Genomic DNA, 24,270 nt, shown 5'->3' with positions numbered 1-24,270 from the left:
ACCCCAAGCAGATGCTCCTCCACTGAGCTCTGGCCCCTCCCTTTACAACCTCTGCTTGGATGCAGGGAAAACCAACCAGTAGAGTGATTGGCGTGTTGGTGCAGCAACAGGCTTCGGTCATGGCAAGGAGGTTACCTCATGCTCTGCCTTCTTGGAGGGAAGTGGGTGGGGTTTAAAGGTGCTGGTCCCTGTTCCAAAGACAGCTGCTCTGGCAATACTGTTGAAGCTTCTTGCTGCCCTTGAATGTGGCTTAGTAGGAGAGGGTGCTCTCCTGGATAGCAGGTGTTGTAGTAGTGAGTGCCCAGTTCCTCTTCTGATAGATTGGAGTCAAGAGTCCTGGGATATGTGGATTTTTTCCCCACTTTGCTAATGGAGCCCCCATTGCCTTACCTATCAGCTGAGAATGTGACCAAGTTTGTGCACTCATCCTGGTTAAACTCCAGGTGTGCTAGGGACCCCATGGATGGACAGGTTTGGAGCTATTAGATGGTCAATAAGATTATACAGTTTGAAGTACTCTTTGCCTTTCCCTGCATGCCCAGGGAAGACAGCACTCCTGCCTGAGCCAATGCCAATCCATTTCCTTCCACTGTTATCTCTAATGTGGCTAGTCTCCATTAACAGTGGAGAGAGAGAGAGAGAGAGAGAGAAGAGCAGCAAGGGTTTAGAACAAGAACTTCAAGCCCACTATCCCAGGGATCTGGTCTGAGTTTCCATGATCCATTCCACTCCATCAAAGGTGATCACCAATGTGTACCCATTGGACTCGCTCCACATGCCATCCCACAAATGCAAAATGTTACACTGGAACTGCCAATATGTTCCAAGAAACTACGGCAGAGAAAGACTTGGTGAATTCAGTTAGGAAGAGAAGAAAGGGAAGGCATCCTTTGGCCTGCAAAATGTTGGTGCTGGGAGTCAACGTTTGGGAACTTTATAGATAGTCATGGGAGCCTTTTCAGAACATATGTTCTTATTTCTTAGAAGACACATGCCTCCAGCTTTCTTTTTCCTTGAATCCTTTTTAATTCTACGTGTTAACAACAAAGGAGGCTTTTTACTATCCTAATAGAAGCCAATATCTCTTGAAAGATGAAACTGTGAGAGGCAATTTCATCAAGATTCCCAGTGTCATGGCAGTGATGCAGTTAGGGCCAAACCAGATGTGGCAGAGGATGCCAAACTTGTTTGTTCATGTGTTTACCCCTTTCATGTATAAAGTATCATGTGGGAGTCAGGTTAATATTTACAGTGAGAAGTATTTGTGGGTGAGGGGAACTGAACCCTCCTCTCCATATTTACCTTGCTGTGCTCTGTTGCTTCAAGCATTTTTCTTCCTAGCCCGGCGCATATTGGATGAGAGTTGGGTTGGGAGGAAAGGGCTTGTATTGATGAAGTTTGGGGACATAAAGTTGGGGAGGGGGTGAGTTTTCTTGTTGTGAAGGTCAGACCCTTCTCCCGGCTGTAGATGCAAATAAGGCAGACAAGTGATCAACAAATGTCCTCTCGTGGTTAGAATTCCATTGCTTGACTTTGCACATTAATGTATTTCTGATATCATCCAGCGGTTGGTAAGCCTGGTAGTCTGGAGTAGAGACCTTTAGGGGAGCATGGTAGAGAGTGCATACTATGCCGATATAAAGCTCTGGATTCTCTTTTGTAGGCACAACTAAAGACCATTTTGAGAATCGCAACTCCCCACCCCACTGAAAGATTTCAGGCATTAGGATTGGGGAAGACTTTTGCCAGATGCCTTGCTGAGCAGTTGGGACTGCTCTTGGAGTGGTTCTCTAAGATTCTCCTCCTCTTGTACCCAAGTTCTTTTTAACTGGAGATGTCAGGGGTCTTCTGCTTGCAAAGTGTGTGCTTCCTACTGATCCCTTTAGTACAGGGGTCTCCAAATCCCAGCCCAGGGGCCAGATGCGGCCCTTGGCAAGCCTCTATCCAGCCCGTGGCCAACTTCTTGTCCCCTGAAAACCTCTAGCTTGCTCAACTGAACATGACCAGAACTGTGCTCTGATTGTGTATGGAGGGTGTTCTGAGGGCCAGAGAGGTTGAATGAATGAGCCCAGTCATTCACTTATCTAAGTTCCGTCTCTAATTCATTTATTTAAATTTTTTTTTCTGGCCCTCAAGATCACACCAGGTATTTTATGTGGCCCTCTGGCCAAAAAGTTTGGAGACCCCTGCTTTAGTAGACTGACATATTTCATGGCAGCTCCATATGACTCCTGGCCCTGGTCTACAGCTGCCTTCTTTGGTTTAAGGGGTGTTTGCTTTTTGAGTGACAATAGGGTACAACTTCTGTAAGATGTGAGCAATGGCGAGCTCTTAAAAAATTAGGTGCTGCTCTTCAAAATCATCTCAAAGCAGGAATTCCACATGTGCAATTTCCTTCTGTGTTCAGCTGTTTAGCTCTTAATGACAATAATGATTTTTTTGTGCCGTAATATAGAAAGTGGCAGTTCAGTGGGGCGCTGCTATAATTTAAACCCAAATTAATGCCATAATTTCTTGGCTGCAGAAAGATTCCTTTTTGTTTTTCATTGACACTGATTCTTGAAAGTGTGCATAATATGTTAGTCTTTAGCAGGCAGTCATTAGTGTAGGATCACATTACTCCCTCCCGCTTTTTTAACCCTTCTTCTCAGGGGTTTTGAACAATAATTTCTGCAGCTTTTGTGGGAAATGGAATAAGGAAAGGGCCCCACCCAAACCATTACCACTGTGCTTGCTTTTCTCTTCTCATTATTCATGCTGCCTACACAGACATGCTGTCCGTAATAGACTCCCCAAGCCTTGCAAATCTTAAAGCACATTATGCATTTCAATGGAAATGTGACATTTATATATACAGGGATGGCATTCTGTATGGGAACTCTAGGATTTCTGGTGTTGGGTGCTCCATATGTGCAGTGATCTAGCCTCATGAGAACTCAATTACAGCATCATGTGGCAACATCGTTTGTTAATGGAAAACATTAACAAAACAAAAAACCCCACACAGTAAAGCTGGCGCTGAATATCTGCATATAAGGACAGGCGCAATCCTAACTCCTTATGTCAGTGATTTCCAGCTCTGACATAAGGGCAATGCAGCTCTGAGGTAAGGGAGCAAACATTCCCTTACTTTGAGGAGGACTCCGTGAGTGAGACCCAACTGCAGGATGCAGCACATGTCCCATTGGCACCGCTACGCCAGTGCTGGAAAGTACTGACATAAGGGGTTAGGATTGTGCCCTTTGTCTTATAATACCCTTTAGAAAGAATTGTCAGACAGTATATATAACTACTCAGGTCTCTATTTTCTCTTGACCTGGAGATGGATTTGAGAAACACTGCAGTAGACATCAAGGCTTGTTATGAACCAGAAAATGGTCATTAATAAACTAAGGGCACAATCCTAACCCACTTTCCAGCACCAACATAAAGGCAATGCAGCTCCAAGGTAAGGGAACAAACATTCCCTTACTTTGAGGAGGCCTCCGTGAATGCCACCCGACTGCAGGATGCAGCACATGCTCCATTGGCACTGCCATGCCAGTGCTGACATAAGGGGTTAGGATTGTGCCCAATGTTTTGTAAAAGCTGGGCTGGGCTAGACTTCTGTCAGTACAGGGGTCCCCTTTATAAGTCGGGTCAGGGAATGGAATGCTTGGACTTATGACAAAATGATTTATGAAGGGGAATTTTCCTTGGTAAGAAATAATGCAAATAGAGGTTACTGAGAATCATATGTACATCCCTGCCCTTCATTGAACTTAGAAAGGATAATTTTATCCGATAAGAACCCATGGAATAAGGTAGGCATGGGGACCGTGGAGAGTGACATACAGTCCTGAACATGTTTAAAAACCAGTATGCCCCACAGGGGCAGCCTGTTTTTGCTGTGAATTGGGAACTTGTCAGGCAGTGAATTGGAGAAGACAGCAAGTTGGTGGAGGGGTACCTTGAATCCATCCACTGCCTCCCCCAACCTGTCGCCCTCTTGAAGTCCAGTCTGGCTCCAACATCTTCTCATGCTGTAGTGTGTGTGGGGAGAATGGGAGGGTTTGCTCTCTTCCTTCTGCCACCATCTTCTCTTCCTCTAACGGCCAGGGGAGGGAATACTGGGAACCAAGCTCTGACTGCATGTCCATTAGAAGTGATGGTGGCGGCAGCACTGGGTGCCAAGGGATAAAGGTATGTGAAGCGGGTAGGGGGTCTACTAATTAATAACGACAGCAGCAGCAATGCCAACACTGAGCGGGATTTCTTTGTAGGCTCTTGTGATCAGAGGGTGAATTCTTGAAGATTCTAAGAACCGGGCTGGATGTGATGGCAGCAGACCTATTAATTTAAGCTCAGGTTAGCTGCCCATACAACATTTAAAGTGAGAAGTGGAGTTTTGTTGTTGTTGTTGTTGTTGTTTAGTGAAAAGCATGTCCATGTCTGTGTGAAACTGCCACTTTCTCCTTGTAGCCTTCCCCCTGCCAGGGCTTTTCTCCCAGCGGAGCCCACTTGCAGTGTTAGGGCACAGTTGTGGAAAAAGCACCTGGGCCAGGGAATGGACCATGGGGAAGTCCATCCACTCTCCCCTCCCCCACTGAAGGAACAGGAAGGATCTAGCAGCTACCACCAACATGCCTCTCTTTTCTGTTAAAATTTCACTACCCATGTTTTATATGTAATTTGGGACAGTCCTTGAATTTGGGGGGGGGAGAGATTTTTGTGTGTGTTGGCTCTCTTAGTATGGCTTTAGAAGGTTACACTGGCCATGATCTAAGACTGGAGGAGTCAGGTGGTGGGGCTTGTGGGTATTATGAAGAAACCCAGTGAAGTTGGTGAGGGGGCCAGGGCACTTGCCCTGGGCTCCATTCTGCCAGTGGGGGGATCACTGTGACTGTGAATACCCACTGGAGCCTTTAAATAGGGACTTATGGTTTTAATGAAAATCAGAAGCCCCTGTTTAAAGGCTCCAGGGATATTCTGAGTTCTGGGGTGTGGCATCACACCCAGAAGTGATGTCACTTCCAGGTGTGATGTGGGGGTGTAATTTTGAAGTTTGCCGGGGTGCCACTGTGGCTAGCTATGCCACTGAAGGTACCCCTACTTTTTCTCCTATACTTGGAGCACTAATTAGGGCATGCCAGGATTTAAACAAACAGGTCTGGCTACCGTTACATCCAATTTAGCATCATGGGTCTCTTTGATGGTTTCTGTGCATGATGAACAAATGCATGATGAACAAAAACTGAATGGAATAGCCAGTCCCCATTTAGATCCAGTCTAGACAGAGTCAAATGTAACAGTGAACTGAGACAGCAGGTGAGAATGTGCATTGCCACCGTGCATTGCAAGAACGATGGCAAAGTGCTTTTTTCAATCCACAGGGTGCAGTGTGGACAGGACCCACATGAAACATGCGCATGTCATCCAAGTACTCAGCAAATCGTACAAAGTCCCCAAAGGGAATTTGTTTGCATCTCTCACGTGAAATACAGGATTTGAGTCTGACTCCAAATGGTGACCAGCACATTAGTAAAGAGCAAGCCATGCCACAAAGTGGGATGGGAGTGAGTTCCTGCTCCACACAGTTGAGTTGCCCTCAGATTGAAGGGAGAGGAGAAATTCGCAGGGGCAGCCAGGAATGTGTCTTTGCACATACAACAGAGTGGAAATTTGTGGGACTCTTGCCTTTGCATGCTTTTACAGTCCTCAGATAGGGCACATGTGTACATTTCTGGTGGCAGCCAGGAATGTATCTGTACTTGAAGAAGCCAAGCTCCATTTACCTGTATGTGTACATTTAATAAAATGTGCCAATGAAGAAAATGAACAATTCATCTACTTTGTGTTAATCAAGCTGAAACTAATGTGTGTGCAAACACTTTCATATCCTGTTTGCTATTCATACTAATGGCGAGACACTCTCAGAAAGAAAATGAGCATTGCTGAGACCATCTGCACAAGTTCTTCAAGCTTGTCAGGTACTGGCTTCCAGGTGGTGAGCCTTGTCAGGCTTTAAGTGGCTTCTTCTCTCTGCCAGAGATCCTCAGGCTGCCCAATTTACAGCCTCCAGCAATTTACTCTTTTATGAAAAGACATGTGCTCAGATAGGCATGCAGGCTGAGACTTCAGTTGGTATAAAGAAACTTGGCTAGTTTATTCAGATGACTCATTGTGAAAGAACGATGGGTGGATTTTAGTCATTTCTTGCAATCCATGGTATCCCAGAATTGCAGAAATTCACTTTTCTAGTTGATGATTGCTTGTCATTTTCTAATTGTATCTTTAGTGGTCATAAAGAAGGTTATTTGCTGAAACTCATCGAACTTTCAATATTATAACGCCTTGTAATAAATTGTATTTTTTTCATCTAGCCATTTTTTTTGTTCCTGTTTTCAGTTACACAACATTTTGGCTTAGAGCAACCAAATCTATAGGATATATTCACCTAAAGCTAACTTGCAACCATTCCTCTCATAGCATTTTATACCCATCTTGCTGTGTTTTATTTTCTTCTTAGGATTTAGGAGCTTCAGGCCGGGTATTGACATGGCTGAATCCGAGAAATATACTACGTGATCACCAAACCAATTATAGTGGTCCAGTTCAGACAGCCAGATGCCTGCGGTATTGTTATTGATTATTCTTGGGGAGTTGCAGGCCCTTATCCAATAGCTTTAGGCAAATGCAACTCATAGGAGTTGAATGAAGAACCATAATGCAGAAATGGAGCTAGAGAAGGGAGTGACGCAATAAGTACTGCGACCGTAACTACTGCTCTGCAACGTGCCATGTAAATGCTCCTCTCCCTCATTGTCGGACCCATGCATTGTTGGTACTTTGCTGTCACTGCCCAAATGGCTCCAACACTGAGGGGGAGGGGCATTTATGTGGCACATTGCGGAGTGTGCCATGCTTACTGCACTGCCCCCCTTTAGCTCCGCTTCTGCTGTAATGTATTAATGAGGAAAGGTGCTCAAACTTCATGCAAGTCACATTCTTTTCATTTATTTATGTTCAGGTTACAGACTTTATACAAGGCTAACAGCCCAGTCTAAGGAGCAAACACATGGTTCCTAAATTTGGGGAAAAATCCTGTGCTTTATGCAAACACTGAACTCTTCCTATCTTCCAGTAACAGTTAATGTTAGATGCATGATGAGATATCATCTCACTCAGCATTGTCCCCTCTAAAGCCACGGCCAGTGAAATGTAGAATGCTGAGCGTATGTGGCTGCTACAGTTCAACATTACCAGCAGATACTAGGAGAGGATACGGTGCAAGAACAGCCAGATGGTCTAAGGAAGTGGTTCCCAAACATTTTAGCATCGGTACCTACCTATAAAAGAATTTTTACTTTATCAGCTACTCAAGCCTCTGTGGCTATAATGGTGATTGGTACCATTGGTGATCTAATGGCAGCAGTGATATATATGATATGAGATACGATATACATGAACGGTGGCATTGCTCCCCCCAAGTAGCAGGTGGTTAGCATCCTAATCAACCCTGTCAGTTTTGTGAACCACCAAAAATTGGTTTGTGAGCAGCTCGTGGGTCTCAGACCCACAGTTTGGGATCTTTTGGCTAAGGTAATGTGCAGACTCACCCATACCCACAATGGGAATAATGACATGCATTCCTTAGCAGATTTTTATACTGCTGTAACTGAGGAGATGATGGGTGGAAAAATCCACCCATTTTGAAAGCCACACATTTCTGTCTTATCTAAATATCCATTTTGCAATCCTGAGGTCATGCTGCCCATGGGCACTTATTTTTCTTGGTCCAGTTTCAAGAAGAGGCAGAGACATCCCTTTATCAAACCATATTTTAGTACTTTGATTCAGCAGATAGGGACTGCTAAGTAAACTTTATCTTTCAGCCAACACATCAATCAAAACAGCTTGTTCTACAGAGTACTGTGCAACCCTAAGAGCATTTCAGTATCCCTATTATAGTAATTATTCTGAGCATCATTTTTATGACTCACAGAAAGGTAATTTTCACATCCTGTACTGAGACACCCCCCTCCTGCCCCCATTTCTATGTATTTTTTCTGGTCTGCATAACAATTGAGTAAGGAGACAAGGCTGGCAATATTCTCTGCTGTGAACATGGAGGATGATTTGCCCTGTACAAGTTTGTATGCAGTTGTGTGTTGCTTAACAACCGTCTGCTGAATGACTGCATATATGGTGATGGTCAAAGCACAACAAAGAGGCTCTTAATGAGGCAGTCAGGACTCCCATAGCCTGTAGAAGAGTGTCAGTTTATACAACAAGAGAGGCTCTTAAAGTAAAGAAGAGGCAATTGGTCTCCAGTAGCCTGTGCAGCCAGCTAGTGTCTGGCAGGGAGTGTCTGTTTGCACAACAAAGGCACTAGATTAGGCTGAATGTTCACTTAATGACCTTATTGCACAACAGCAGAGATCAGAGAACATATCCCGTCCTTAAGTGACACACTCCTGTATGAATAAAGCCAGTTATCCGAACCTTATGCCTTTTTTTCCCAAAAGGTGTAACCAACATTTTTTGTGTAGTTTCCACAAGCCACCTCAGGGATCATTTCGATTGAAAAGTGGAGTATCGATCTAAAAATAAATAGTGAATAAACATTAAGACAACCTTGTATTAGAATAGAACACTGCAGTTAGCTAATTATAGTGATTATATACCATATGGGTTGGAGCTCTGGAGCAAACATGCTCCATTTATTTATGTTTTGGAATGGAAGAAGAACGGTGTCTGAAAAAGAGACATAGCTGTGTTTTCAAGAAAGAATAGCTGGTCAAAATTCTGCATGCAACTTGAATAAAAAAAGGAATACAGTGCATGTGAATTTCCATTGCAGGGCATAATTGTCATATTTTATTTTGAACATGTTATCATTGTTTTGGTAGAGTTCCTTTTGGTTGGAATGCAGCTGGTAACTTATCTAGGGAGACAACTACAAGTCACTCCATACTATCAAGGCCTATTGATAGCTCTCAGGGTTCCAGTGAAGTTCCACTGATGGCTACACAGAACCAACACGTATTCTGCCATCCTCAGGTTTTGTTTTCTGTGGAAAAACAGAGCTTGATGATATTGAGTGTCTCTTTTAACAACTCTGTTCATGTATGCCTGACTCTTAAAGTACATCTGAAAGGCCAGGCACTGGTATCTTAGCATTTATGTGCTTTCTGACCAATCCTAGGTGTGCTCTGAGTGTCTACTCAGAAGTCCCATTAGGTTCAATGCGGCTTACTTGCAAGTAAATGTGGCTAAGATTGCAGCCTTGGTTAGATGTGGTGAAATAAGGCTGCTGAAATAAGAAGTCGGATCTGACTCTGGGCGCTGGTGTCCCTGGAAGGAGAAGCAAAATGCGCCTGAATGCTGGTGTAAAGTAGTCCCCCCTCCTCGCCTTCAGAGCCATTGAGGCAGCAGGAGCAACACAGAGGCATCTCCTCTGCTTCGCTCTCCCTACTCTGAATGGCTCTGAAGACAAGAAAGATGGGCCACTTTACATCGGTGTTCAGGTGCATGAAAAAATTAGCATCCCCTCGAGAAATACCAGTGATTCTGGGTCCCATGAGCCTGATCACTTCCCTGTGCCTGGTTATTTCTGGTCTTCATGACACAAGCACATGACTCATTGGTGATCTCTGCCCAGGAGGAACAACCTGGACCTTCCTTTTCATTAAACTACATTATGATTGACCCCGCTTGCATCAATGAAACCTCAGTTTTGGGGTGTCCATATGTCTTGAGCAAGCACGCCTGTCCTGCTGAAACCCCCTCCCACCCTCAAATGGCAGTGCTCTGATCTGGAAAGCAGCCTGTCATATTCTCCATTCTGTCGCTCCAAGTCACGTATCAAACATTTCCTCTTTCAAGTGTTTCAATTAACACTCCCCCAGAGAATAATTATAATTGGTGTCCCTAGAGAAAATAGCATTGACTGAAAACTTCCTGGATCCCTGCTGGGTTTAACTCGCACTTACTCTCACGCTTACCAGTTCACTCTCCAGACTTGGGTGTGCAAAATTTGACTGTCTATTAATTTCAAACCAAGTCTTTTAGAGCTGGGGGGGAGTCAAAGCTCCCTACAATGGAATAAGAGCGATCTGTACAGTTGAGTTGGGAGAACAAGGTGTGCAGGAGATGTCAGAGGTGCTCTGCAAGATGCCAACCGTGATGCTGTCAAGCTAGGAAAAACTAAACTCTCAAGAAGACCTTTCCCTCTGGTGCCAGGAGGATGCTGAACTGTTACTGGACTTGGGGAAGTCTTAGTTAGAATCTGTTTTTCTTTGATTTTGAACTTTGCTTCTTGATCTCAGCTATAGAGGTTGGTTCTTTGGTTTTTTTCCCCCTTGTTCCATTTTACTCCCCAATAATTCTTTTCCTGGGATTGGGTTTTTATCAATCTCCCCAGTACCTTAAAGCAAAGAGCAACTGTTCACCCATCTCTGATTCCTTTCTCAGCCTTGCCCATTACCCGGAGAAGACTTGAGTGTGGGGTGTGTGTATACTTATGTGTGTGTGTGATTTCATGGGAATATGTGGATTTGCTACCCATCTTTCTCCCTCCTCTGGAAACTCAGTTTAGGCACGGTTGGTTGGCAGAGAGATCACCAGCTGGGTGAATTTTTTGATCTGACCTTGACCCCACGTTACTGGTGGGACCGGGTACCAACTCACATGTAGAGCCTGGCATGACTGTATGTGTGGTTTTGATGTGATCTTGGGATGAAGCACCAGATTTTCCAGAGGAGGAAATGGTCCTGTTCGTTGCTACCTGGGGAATCGCCACAGCATGATACAAACACCTAGTTTGTCATGTATTCTCTTTTGCAATGTGCCTCTGGTCCCACAAAGCCCCATTCTGTTTGCACATGCTTTGCTAAAGGCATGAGAGTCAGATGAAACATCTGTTTTGCTCAGTTGTTGCCCCCTATAGTTTGAAGTGGCACCAGTACTGTAGCTGGAGGGGCTGCAAAGCACTAAGTTTTGCAGGACCCTGAACACGCCATGCAAGGGGCCCCTCCTCTTCCCCTTTGAAGCCATTCCTGATGGCAAGAGCAAAACGGAGATGTTTGCCTCTGTTTTGCTCTTGCCACGGGAATGGCTCTGAAGGGGAGGAGCACCTTGCATGGTGTGTTCAGGGGCCTGCAATGATACTATCCTGAAAGCACCTTGTTTCTCCTGAATGTATGAACTGGCCCTTAGTTACACTAGGGGAAGCTTGAACAGTTGTTTCATTGCCTTCAGAAAGCTGACTGTGATAATTTGAGAATCTCTCATCTAAACATAGATGCTGTGAAATCAGCTTATTTTAACAGAGATGGTGTTTGCGGATCACGTTCCGTTCCACTCTAGGCAATACTCACTGAACTTTGTGTACGGTGGGTGCTGTGAAATGCTGAAAAGAAAGTATCAAAACAGTTTGGCTGTGTGTTACTTTCCTCCTTTAAAGCAGCAAACCTGCAATCTTTTGTTAATAAAGATTATAGAGGGATATAAACAAAGAACAAAGTGACTTTTTTGTGCTCTCTCTCTCTCTCTCTCTCTCTCTCTCTCTCTCTCTCTGTTTTTTTTACAGTAAAATTGATTTTTTAAAAATTCCCAGCACTGTGCCAAAGCATTAAAATGTGCAGAAAGGCACTCTCATTTTCCTTTTCTCTTGGCATTGAGCCATTTTGCACATTGTGTCACTGGCATGTTTTAATTAGCCCTAATTCATACTTTATAATAACTGTCTAGAAAATTTTTTGTGATGTGCTTGTTATGAGGAAGGGTTGCATCTTTACCGGCATACGTTTCTCGTTCAGCTTGCAGAAGTTGCTAATTTACGGGCAGCCTGATCCTGTGCTGTCCTGGCGTCACAAGGTACAGTGGTGTCAAAATGGGGCCAGAGTATCTGCTGGAGTCTCTTCGGGACAAGGGAACATTGTTAGAACACCGCTGGCCCCAATGCGTCTGCTTGGATCTGCACCTGCTATTTAGCCAGCGCAGAACTGAGGAGTCCCATGCTGGGCAGCTTGGTTTGGGAGGGGACATAGGATTTGGCAGCAGCCTCTGCCACAATTCCGTCCCCTCCTAGGCCTGATCCACCTTCCAGACCACCCTCCCCCTGCTCAGTTTTGCCCCCTCCCCACTTCCCCTGCCCCAAAAGCCTCCCCACCACCCGATGGAGGAACTCACCTCCTAAAATAACAATAATAACTTTATTTTTACCCCTCCTTTCTCCCTGAAGGGACTGAAGGTGGCTTACAACAGGTTAAAACAGATTAAAAACATAATTTAAAAACAGATAAAAGCATATTAACACATATCATAAAAACAGCAGTCAGATAAAAAGTAGTCAGGTAAAAAGAGCATAGAGCAGCAAATCATAAAAGAATCAGGCCTGTTAAATATATTAAAAGATGTTAAAAAGGCCGAGAACTCAGAAGGCTTGTTTAAACAGAGGGTCTTCAGGCCTCGCCAAAAAGTCTCTAGAGAGGGAGCCATTCTTAAGTCAAGGGGAAGGGAATTCCATAGCGTTGGTGCCACTACTGAGAAGGCCCTATTTCTTGCCGCCGCCCCACGTACCTCCCTAGGCGGTGGCACTTGTAAAAAGGCCTTCTCTGATGACCTAAGAGGACGAGCCAGATTGTACGGGAGTAGGCGATCTCTAAGATACCCTGGCCCAGAGCAGTATAGGGCTTTAAAGGTCAAAACCAGCACCTTGAATTGGGCCCAGAAACAAATGGGCAGCCAATGCAGCCGCCAGAAGAGCGGACTGACAGAGTCAAACCGCCTACCTCCAGTAACTACACGGAGGTAGCACTCCTAGGACTCCTCATCTGTGTCCTTCTGGCGCTGAGGCCCAACCCCCATCTGGTGCTGGCCTCTCTGCCCGTGTTGGGTGTCTTCTGCTGGCCTTACAGCACTTTTACAATGCCCAGCAACAGCAGTGGAACTGGAGCACCAGTCCTAGGGAGCTCAGGATCAGGCTGTGTTGTGCAGGTTGTCCACAACTTCATGCATGCCCAGGAAGTGCATGCCCAGGAACACCAAGGCACCATGCAAAGCGCAACCTAACATCTGACAGGTTTTACTCCTTCCCCCATGTTTCTTATTGGGGTAATTATAGATATTATCTTGGAGAACTCAGAGGCTGGGCTTCGAAAGTTTAGAGAAGACACACTTATTCACACCACATTTTTCTCTCTAGATTCCTGTGATTTGGTCACCCAGTCCATAGTCTTCCCTCCTCTTTCACACCTGTAACCAGTATTCCCAAATTCTGCAGAAAGAAACTACCATCTGAACTGCAACCAAAACAAATTATGAAAAGTCAGTTCATGCACTTACATCTGGTTTGTGTTATCTGTGCCAGACAAAGAATCTGGTTGGTTTTTTTAAATCACAGGATGTCAGAATTTGTGATCATAGTATGGACTTAAATAATTTCAGTCCTAACAGAAGCGATTACACAAGTAACAAACGTAAGTAATATAAAAAGTCTCTAGGGAGTCTAAAAATATACGTCGAAGTCAGCCTTGCATTGGGGATTGTACAGATCGTACTGAAGGAAAATTACTGTGGAAAAATAAGCCAGAGATCCAGAAGGTTTCTTTCAATGATGAGCTCCAGTAATTGGCACCAAGGGCAATTTTTTGTTCGACAATTGTGTAATCACAAGCTCTATACTTCACAGAAAAAAATGTTCTCCTCACCGTAGAATCTATTAAGTATTGTTTTTGTGTGAGATAACACAAATCAGAGATTTGTGGCGAGAGACGAGAGAAAATTCACAGATTTAAACTTTGTTTTACTAGGAAGTGTCATACTCATTCACTCAAACACACACACACACACACACACACACACAAAATTCAGTTTTCAAGGAACTTTGTCCATAGAAGCATCAGGATTATAATGAGCAAGAATAATGATAGGGAAGATGGGGGCATAGAGAAAAGGCTCCTGAGATGCCCAGCAGCACAGATCTACTTGAAGTCACCTGAAAAGGACCTTTTTAAAAAATGCAGGTATACCATGGGCTAAATCTTGAAGATATGAAGATTCTTTTTGCCAATGTTCTATTGGAACATCTCACTATTTGTTAACACAAACCGGCAGCAGCTCTCCGGGGTTTCAATGGAGGTTTTTCCCAGTCCTACTCTGAGATATCAAGAATTGAACCTTGGACCTTCTGCAAGATTGAGAACCCTATTCACCCATAAAAGTCACTGGGTGCCCTTGGAACAATTGTGTTGCCTTTTTTTGGCCCAAACTGTCTCAAAGTCCTGTTGCAATGTATACGATATAGGGGATGGTGTAGCTGGGGGGTGCAAAGCACTAAGTTTTGCATTCGCCTCTGTTTTGCTCCCCTGCCCGGAATGGCTCCAAAGCAGAGGGGGAGGGGCCGCTTGAACACATGGTGAGCTCCCTGCAAAAGCGCTTTGCACCCGCTCCAGCAACACCACTGAATGGAGAGGGGAGAAATCAGGTATGCTACTCTGACCTCTTTGGAGGAATGGTAGCATAACAAATATTTTAAAATCTTAAGAAAATCCTGTTAGATAAACCTATTATTTAGCACCTATTATTAGCACCTATATGTAGCTTTGTTCATGTGTCTTTATGTCTGATGTACATAGTGAGACATGTCAAGGCTTTGAAAGTCTGCTTTTGTGCTAACAAAATTTTGTGTTCACAGACTTGCGCTGTTATCTCAGATCTTTACCTGATCAATCTCAGATTAATTTATCCTGTAAGGATTTCTCCTTTCAAGGATTGAAAAAGAAAGAGAGAGATGTTATTTCTTTAGTTGAAGAATGAGTTAGCCACACAGGTCAACTTTGGCAATTCTGAGTAGATTAACTGCCTGGTCTGTAGATCTTTCTGCCTTCTTATTTGTGACTTGGGAGAAAGAATTAACTTTTAACCATTGATTTATTCTTGTTTTGATGATACCATCCTGCTCCCTTGCTGAGTTTCCCAGTAACCTCTGTGGGTCCGAGCCTGGAACAAAGTACTGCCGTAAACTGAGTCAGGCCAGTTTTGTCTACTCAGACAAGCACTCTCCAAAATATCTGACAGAAGTCTTTCCTAGTCCTGCTTTCTGAGTTCCTTTTCTTACCACTCAAAGCCAGTCTGGTCCCAAGCTGGCCCTTGGAATGTGGGAGATGTGGCATCAGCACTGCTGCTCTCCACAGGCCACAGAGGATAGGATTGGACAGAAAGTGCAGTACATTAATTTTTACTACTGTTACAAATAGAGGGTACTGGATTGCCAGTACAAGCTTCTCCTCGACACATATTTGGGTGTTTGTGCAGAGGGTCTATGCCAGCGATTTTCAGCCATTGTGCCGTGACAAACTGGTGTACTGTGGATGGTCTGCAGATGTGCTACGGGAGTTTGGGGGAGGATCATTTGTTAGTAAGGCCACTGGGGGATGCCCTGCTGTCAGTAAGGTGTGCTTTGTCAATTGTAAAAAACACAAATGGAGTGCCTTGACAATTTAAGTGCCTTGTCAGTGTGCCTTGAGATGAAAAAGGTTGGTCGCTGATCTATGCAAATGATGCACTTGAATTCATGGAGAATATGGGTAGGACCAGTGGGGGTGACCCCAGACAGCCCCTCCACACATTCATTTGAACCCAAAGGAGGGGCAGCCCAATCCCAAGATGCCCGGCACGCGGGACTGCAGTGGTGCCAAAAATGACTGCTGCTGCATCCAGTGCACCCCAGGCAGCTACTGCTACCACCTCCAGAGAAGGGAATTTTCGTCCCCTTACCCCAGGTAAAGCAAGTAGCTCCACAATGGGGCTACTTGATTTTACGAAGACCCAAGGGTTGGCAAAGAATTCAGGGCCTACGTGTCAGGCGGTTGACCCGACACGGAGGCTCATGATCTGGTGGAGCAAAACTCTATTGGTTCCACCTTGCTCCCGCTCCCCGGCACACTTCCTCCCCCTCTGCCTGCCCTCCCTCTGCTTCCCCCCACCTGGAACGTCTCCTCCCCACCCACCCCTACACTTCCACCAATCTCTCTGCTGCCTGGCAGTCTGCATGTCTGCCAAGTGGCAGAGCTCCAGTGCTCCACTGGTGCTAGCCCACTGCTGGCAAGCACTGGGCTAGCACCGGTGCTCCACCAACACTAGGGCCCACAAATGTGCCTTATTGCATGTTTGCAACAGTGCATGCCGGCGGTGAGCATTAGGGTGGGGGGGGGAAGCAGGAGTGGGCAGACTGGAGGCAAAGCAGGGCAAAGAGGGGAGACAAAGATTTGCAGGACAGGGCAAAGATTTGCAGACCTTCAATGTCTGGAAGTGAACATTGTGGTCACCACAGCAAACCTGGAAAAAGTACATAGAGGAAATTTCTTTTAACAGTGATCCATTTTTCATTGAAGTAGGCATAAAAAAGAAAGCAAAACCCCACCGGATTGACAGAAGGCAATATTTCCACACAAATGAACAGACCAGGATTTGCTAAACATAATGGCTGTGGGTGTCAGAAAATCTGAGATGATCAGATAATTAAGTGAGAGAATAGTGAAGTCTTGACAGATGATTTGCCTTCCAGGCACAAATATGTTTAAATTCATACATTTCTATAGTTACTTTGTGTTGCAAGATCACACAAAGATGGAAACTATTTCAGTGATTGCTTAGCAATTGGTGAAATTTGTTATTGAGAAGACTGAAGGTTGGTTCATACCTTCATTCATGTTCCTGATTCCTCCATCTTTGTTGGATCACAGTGCAGTGATAGAATGGACTTTGCTAACAGATAAGTGAGATGGTATGAAAGTTCTGCTACTGGTGGTAGATCTGTGGCAGCCTATTCACATGAGTTCATTAACAGTTAGTGTTACAGTCCTTGAGCAATAAATGTGCATGTGTGAATCTGCTCTTGGAAATAATCTCCAGTCAGGACAGAGAATAATAATAATAATAATAATAATAATAATACAGATATTTCTATACCGCCTTTCTAGGTCCTCAGATTTCTACTCGGACTTTATTCAAGGCGGTTTACACGGGCAGGCAATTTAAATCCCGGTAGGGATTTTTACAATTTGAAAGGTTCTGTCTTTCAAGAAACCACAACATTCAGATGTTTCTTTCTTGATCTGGCCGTACATTCTGGCCTCCATCCTCCCACGCTCAGAGCAGATGGAATAGCTCAGCTCAGCTTGTCAGCTGCTTCAAGGTCGCACGGTGCTGGTGGCCTCGAACTGGCGACCTTCGGATGTTATCTTCAGGCAAATGGAGGCTCAACCCTCTAGACCAGACCTCCTGCCAGAAGAGTTTTACCTCTGTTGATATTCATAGGCATACAGCCCAATCCTATCCAGGACTGGGTTGTTGGATGGAGTGAGTTACGAGAGCAGAAATCACTTCTGCTATTGTAAAATGGGTGCCGTCGGCACATACAGAGTGCCATCCGTGGCACTCTGTACATGCTGACCCAAGAGGTGGCAGTGCCACAGCCCCATCACTGGATCCTGCTGCACCTGCTGGAGCTGATGTCAGCATTGGGGTGGGGGGAGGAAGAAGGAGTGGGCAGACTGGAGGCAAAGCGGGGCAAAGAGGGAAGAAATGGGAGCAGGGAGGCGGTGGGAGGGGGTGGATCCAGCAACAATGGCACGTACTGGATCCTATCGCCCCATTCCAGTGCTCCCGCCTTTCTAAATGTGGTGGCGTATGTCTGAGGAGACCCATAGGTGGTCCCAGGGCTTACCAGAAGGTAAGTATAACACAAACTCCTGTAAGTCCTTGTTTGCCCCCCTCACTGCTGGATGCAGCCGTGCCTTTTTAGAGCCCTGCATCAGCGTGGCTGGCAGGGGATAGTATTGAGCCCATAGGAACCTTGTCCACCCTACCTTCAACCTCCTCCTGATTTTGTAGCAGTGTTTGGAGATAGCATGGCAGAGCAGGTGGAAGCAAGAGAAGCAGAAGTGGGGTTGTGCTTTCCCTGACTTCTTTGTTCCACCCCATTCTGTTTCACCTCTGACAACCAGCAGAGGTAAACAAGTGCCTTTAAACCACGGCTGGCACCAGCTAGCAGCCATTGACCTGAAAAGCACAATATTGTGTTTCATCTCAGCAAATCTAAAATGCAGGCTCAACTCCAAAGAGCTGGTACAGATCCAAGTAAGCCCACTGGAGACAAGGCAGTGGTGGAGTAAGTACTCCACCTGATGCCTGGTGAAGTAAGTGCTGTGTTGATGCCTTCTCCCCAACTGGCCCACAGCATGCACAGAGGCTGCATCAGTGCTGCTACACACTCTGAGCTGGCTCAGGATAGGTTTGTGCTGTTAGATTTCTTCCTATTAATGACCGGCAGGATTAATGCAGGGAGCTGTGAAATCCTGTGAGTGCTGGGACAGGTGGCACTGAATTTGCAATATGACTTGGTATAATGAGGCTTTCTTTATGACCTTTTTCATTCAATAAATGCATAGATATTACTTATTAGTTACCTGGATCAGAGGCACCTTTTCCTTAAAGTTGAGCTTTCATTGATGGAACATAACAGTTTTCATTGCTCAAGCAGCAGTATTTTGTCACTGAGAAATGAAGAGGAAAAAGAGGAATTTTTGCATTCCTATCCCAGCTACTCTTTTGTCTTTTGCATTTGTGAGTTTTGCTGGAATATGGCAGCATGATTGCCGCTATTGCAGTGGTTCCCAAACTGTGAGCCTTGGGTCCCTAGGGAGCTGCAGAAACCAACCAGGGAAGCCATGGAATCCTTGCAAAAAACCCACCACCCTATACAATTATAGGATTGTAGCCCTAATAGGGAGCCATGACCAATGGCCCAGCAGGACAAAGGAGCTGCCAGTCAAAAGAATTGGGAACCACTTCCCTATTGGATAATTCAATGCAAAAGGGGAAGCCCTCTTTGTACCTAGATGACTCTCTCAACACTGTAAGCTAACTCACCCTATGCTCTTCCTAGAAGAGATGAGTTAGATCTAATGGATCATCCAGGGTATTTTTTCTTATCTGAAAGGACAATAGACATAGACACATGTATCATAACACCCTCAGTAATTCCATTATTTTCATCCTGCAAAACCAGCATGGCAAATATTCACATTACATCTGCATATTGTTCCAGCACCTACACAATGCCATCACAACGGCCCATTTTGTCATGCTGTTGTCTGGTGTGCTCCCAGGATGCAAACAGATACTTTTTCTCAGTACCTTTACATGATGTAAGACAAATGCCAATGCACATATGAATCACTCAAGGAAAAATGTACCTGCACAAAAAACAAATGCCTTCTAAAAATAAATTACTCAATGATTCACTAGCTACAGATTTGTTTATTTATTTGCTAAATTTCTACCCTGCTTTACCTCCCCAAAGGGCATTCAGTGATAGCCCGTTTGAACTTGCTGTTAGCACATTATTTTTGAGGCCAATGTAGCTGATAATAAAATAGTGAGAGTGGAGGTAAGTGAAATGTGTTGTACTCTGAACTTCAGCATTTTTTCATGAGAAATGTAGGTACATCTGACAAAAACTGTTTCATTTTTTTCTTTTTGAATCTTGCATTGATTTTTTTAACTCTTATTTTATATTATCTTTAGGGTCTCATGACTCATTTAGCTTCTATATTGATGAAACCTCTCCAGTTGGACCTGAGCAACCAGAAACTGTCCAGAATTTTGTGTCTCTGTTTGGAACTGTGGCTAAAAAGCTGATGAGAAAATGGTTGGCGACACAGACGATGAATTTTACTAGCCAGCTGGGAGCCGGCATTCGATACTTTGATCTCAGAATCTCCACAAAGCCCAGAGACCCTGACAATGAACTCTACTTTGCCCATGGTTTATTCAGTGCCAAAGTCAACGAGGGCCTTGAGGAAATCAGTGCCTTTCTTGCTGACCATCATAAGGAAGTGGTCTTCTTGGACTTCAATCATTTCTACGGGATGCAGAAATGCCACCATGAAAAACTGGTCCAAATGCTCAAAGACACTTTTGGAAGTAAAATGTGCCCTCCCATATTTGCTCACGAAGTCTGCCTCCAGTATCTCTGGGAGAAGGATTATCAAGTTTTGGTATTTTATCACAGTCCAGTGGCTTTGGAGGTCCCATTTCTGTGGCCAGGACAAATGATGCCAGCTCCCTGGGCAAACACGACAGACCCAGAAAAACTGATCCAGTTTCTCCAAACGTCAATCATTGAGAAAAGGAAGAAGGGCTCCTTTTTTATATCTCAGGTGGTGCTGACCCCAAAGGCTAGCACAGTGGTCAAGGGGGTCACTAGTGGTCTCAGAGAAACAATCACAGAAAGGTGAGTGATGACAATCCAAGGTGTGTTTAGATAGATGGCCGTACCTCTGTCTTCAGCTCTGCTTGAAAACTCATAGGAGGTGAAGGAAGTGCTTTCTTATCGGGATGTTCAGTCTTTTCCCTCTGTTAGAGATTATAGCCAAAACACAGTAGTAATGTTGAAACACTGTGAAGGAAGCAAAAATCTAGACTTGTACATTTACAGTGAGGAAAAAAATTGGCCAGAAACCTGTATAATTATACACAGTTTTCTCTTTCTGCTCCTTTTTGGTCAACATTTATACTTACTAACCACAGGATATAGGGTCAGAGGTTGATGACTGTAGTACAGGTGGTGCCTTCATATTCACAGGTGATCTGATCCTGGACCCCCCCCCCCAATGCCAAAAAACTGTGGATTAAAAATCCGTGGTTAGGTACCCCTTAAAGACTCTGACGGCGACCAGAGCTGTGCTCCGATTGCCTCCAGAGTCTCTTCTAAGGCTCATGGAGGCTTCCATGGACCTCAGGAGTCCTTTGGGAGGCCTTAGAAGGTCACTAACTGTTTTAAAGTCAAAACCGGTTTAAAGTGATGTTTAAAGGTCTTATAAGGCCTTCAGAGGTCTGGGGAAGCCCCCCCCCAGGCCCTCCAAAGGCCTTATAAGGCATTAAAACGTCACTTCCAGTTTGCGTCAAAATTAGAAGTGACCTTCTCAGGAAGTGACATTCTCCCTCCATGGGCCTCAGAAAAGACTCCAAAGGTGACCAAAGCACAGCTCTGGTCACCTTTGGAGGCTTCAGGTTGGGCCTAATATGGCTCAACAAGGGTCCAGAGTACCCACGTTGAGCCAGATCCTCGGATATAAAATCTATGGATAATTTGGGTCAACCTGTAATGTTTATTTATTACATCTATATCTTGCCTTTCCTCCAATGTGCTCAAGGTAGCATACATGAGTTTTTCCACCACTGCATTTTATCCTAACAACAACCCTTTAGTTTAGGCTGAGAGAGGGTGGCTGGCCTAAGTTTACCCACTTCACAGCTGAGTGGGAAGTTGAACCTAGTTTCCCAGTTGTACTTCAACCACTGCAACACCCAGAGGAGCCGGGCAATGGTGTTGCTATAACAGGGCGCCAGGACTGTGGCTTTGTATCCTTCATGTTGAGTAGCTGAGTTCTGGATACATGCCTGTCACTATTTATAAGAAGCAATGCATGAGGCAGACATAAACGATGCCTGTATAATTTACCAAATATGTGGTTCCCCTTCAAAAATGGAGAGAATAGAAATTGAGCATCAGCGGGGAATACCTATGGACACCTCGGTCGCAATCTGCATGTGACATGACAGTGGGGAACATGTTTGATTCTGAGACCCCCACCTTGCACCCCACCTTGTGGTAGAATATTAATTGTGATGATTATCTCTGTGTTAGCTCTATGTCCTGTGATTAGAAAAAAAATCAGTGTTCCGCAAGTTGATTAGCCCTCAGATATCAAGGCCAAAACAATGGCTCTCCAGTATTTCAGGAATTTTTTCTTGGAAGCTGGAAAAATTTGAATAGAAGAAAACTAGTGTGAATTGACATGACTCAAGGACTATGTCTAAGAATGCTCTGTCACCAAGCGCCTGAGGAAGACACTCCCCCCACTAGAAGTATGTGTATCATAGATAGAATTTCATATAAGGAACAGATGGAGGCTGTTTACGTTTAGTCATTGCGTCATTGCGAAAGATCAAGAGATCTATACTGCAACATTATTTTCTGTTTATGCATTTGTGGTTTCCACCAAAAGTATCCTGGGAATTGTAGTTTTGGGAGGACGCTGTGACTGTTGTGTGTTGTGTTATCACAGAATTAAAGAAAATTACTGTTCAAGTAGTTAAATTCCAAATGTAGCTGTATCATAGGTGATGAACCCATATAGCTTTCTTCTTGTCTTATGTCTTCTTTCAAAGAGGTTTTTTTTTTAACAACAGTTTGTTTTTTAACTTTGGGGGTAATTAATATTTCCTCAAAATGATTGCCTGCTGGGGCTGTTTTGAACCTAATTATTCCGTAGAGAACAATCCATCTGGGCATCTTCTGCTGGAAGAGTTATATCAACTTCGATAACACAAAAGTTGCTGTAGGAAGTCATTTTTTCCCCCTAAGGAGCTCATTTCAGTTTTTTTGTCCCCCCCCCCCATCTTCCTCTTATAGTGTGATTGGAAGAAAATAGGGCAAGATCAAAGTTCAGAAGTCTAGCTGGGTTGGAATAAATCTAAGCGCAAAGGCCTTTGTTGTGGCAAGTTTGTTGAATCTTTTCTGCCTGAAATTTGACCTTATTACTAATGAATGTATTTCAAATGCTAATGAATAATTGTGCATGAATATCTGAAGAGGTTGACTTGCTCAGCAGTAATTGATATTTCAGATCCCCCCCTGACACACAAGATGAAAATGTGAATTCACATGTATAAAAAGAATATTTATATACAGGTGCAACCTGTTTATCCACAGATTTTTTATCTGCAGATTTGTCTCAAATTCAAAGATAATTTTTTTTAATCTGTGGATTTGTCGAATTGGTTGGGGGGGGGAACTGAAAGTCACACACACCTTTACCTCCTTTGCCCTGCGCTGGCAACTCACTCAGTTTCCAGGCAGCCCAAAACACTGCAAAAAGGCAGGGAAATAGCCCTGGAGCCCTAGAAGAGGTTCCCCTTGCGAAGAAACAGTAAGACTCCTGGAGCCCCTGAGCCAGCTGAGGCTGAAGAGGGGAAGGGGGGGGCAGAAAACCTCTGTAGCTAGAGCACGTGCAGCAGGGTGGAGCTCTCTCTCTCACACTCACACACACACAGGGGCAGGTTCGGTAGCAACAGAGGGGATAGCTTTAAAAAACCCAGGGAGTGTTTCCCAATCCACCCCCCCCCCTTCAGACTGAAATGGTGCAGGCTCTCCATGCTCCAGCCTATGGAAACAAAACAGCCCAGCAAGCAAGTCTTCCCAACAAGCCAAAGCATGAGATTTAGGCTACAGTCCGATCCACACTTTCCTGGGAGTAAGCCCCATTGACTAGAAAGGGACTTACTTCTGAGTAGGCAAGCATAGGACTGGGCTCTCAGGAAACAAAACAGCCCAGCAAGCAAGTCTTCCCAACAAGCCAAAGCATAAGATTTAGGCTACAATCCGATCCACACTTTCCTGGGAGTAAGCCCCATTGACTAGAAAGGGACTTACTTCTGAGTAGGCAAGCATAGGACTGGGCTCTCAGGAAACAAAACAGCCCAGGAAGCAAGTCTTCCCAACAAGCCAAAGCATGAGATTTAGGCTACAATCCGATCCACACTTTCCTGGGAGTAAGCCCCATTGACTAGAAAGGGACTTACTTCTGAGTAGGCAAGCATAGGACTGGGCTCTCAGGCTACAATCTGATCCACACTTTCCTGGGAGTAAGCCCCATTGACTACACGCATAGGACTGGACTCTTAAAAGCTCAGCATCCCAACTGTGAAAGAAGCTGAACAGCTGGCAATGGGAGGGCTGAGTACGGAGTGGAGGAGGGGGAGGCACAGGAGTGGAGTGGAGGGGATTGATAACAGCTGCCTTAGTTTCCTTCCAGCCCCAAGTGTCAGGCTGCAGCGTATTTGCGTAACTCTATGGAATTTAGCACAATTCATTTTTTCTTAATTGCACCATGGAAATATGAGTAAATATGAGTGAGTACTGCATTGGTGTTTTATTTACAAGGAGTTTTTTTTTCTTATTTTAAATGTGGGAGATTATTTAAAGTGACCCCCCCATCTCCAGTCTGAAGTTGTGCACCCTGTTTTGCTCCCAACTGAGCTCTTCAATTTCCTTCATTGTAGTCCAACTCTCCAGCCAAGTGGTTCTTATTTTTTGTTTCATGGACCCTTTACACTCCTAAATGGAGTCTTGGAGAGCCCCACTGGTGCATGTGCAGAGTCTGGGGGAGCCCCAGAGTGCAGTTGCGTGCATGGAGTGGCACAGTGCTGAGCAGA

At 44.7% G+C, this 24,270-nt stretch overlaps 1 protein-coding gene across 1 annotated transcript in view; it reads left to right on the top strand.

Annotated features, from left to right (window-relative positions):
• PLCXD3 (phosphatidylinositol specific phospholipase C X domain containing 3) overlaps window positions 1-24,270 on the top strand; it is an 85,714-nt gene that overhangs the window by 27,134 nt on the left and 34,310 nt on the right. The window contains exon 2 of the mRNA XM_066617818.1: window positions 19,576-20,284. Coding sequence (XP_066473915.1) covers window positions 19,576-20,284 — 709 coding nt within the window. The remainder of the gene's footprint in view (window positions 1-19,575; window positions 20,285-24,270) is intronic.

Source organism: Tiliqua scincoides, chromosome 2 (assembly GCF_035046505.1).
Source record: "Tiliqua scincoides isolate rTilSci1 chromosome 2, rTilSci1.hap2, whole genome shotgun sequence".
In the NCBI taxonomy this organism is placed as follows: Eukaryota; Metazoa; Chordata; class Lepidosauria; order Squamata; family Scincidae; genus Tiliqua; species Tiliqua scincoides.
Note: the sequence above shows the minus strand (reverse complement) of the source record. Positions and strands in the feature narration are given on the sequence as shown.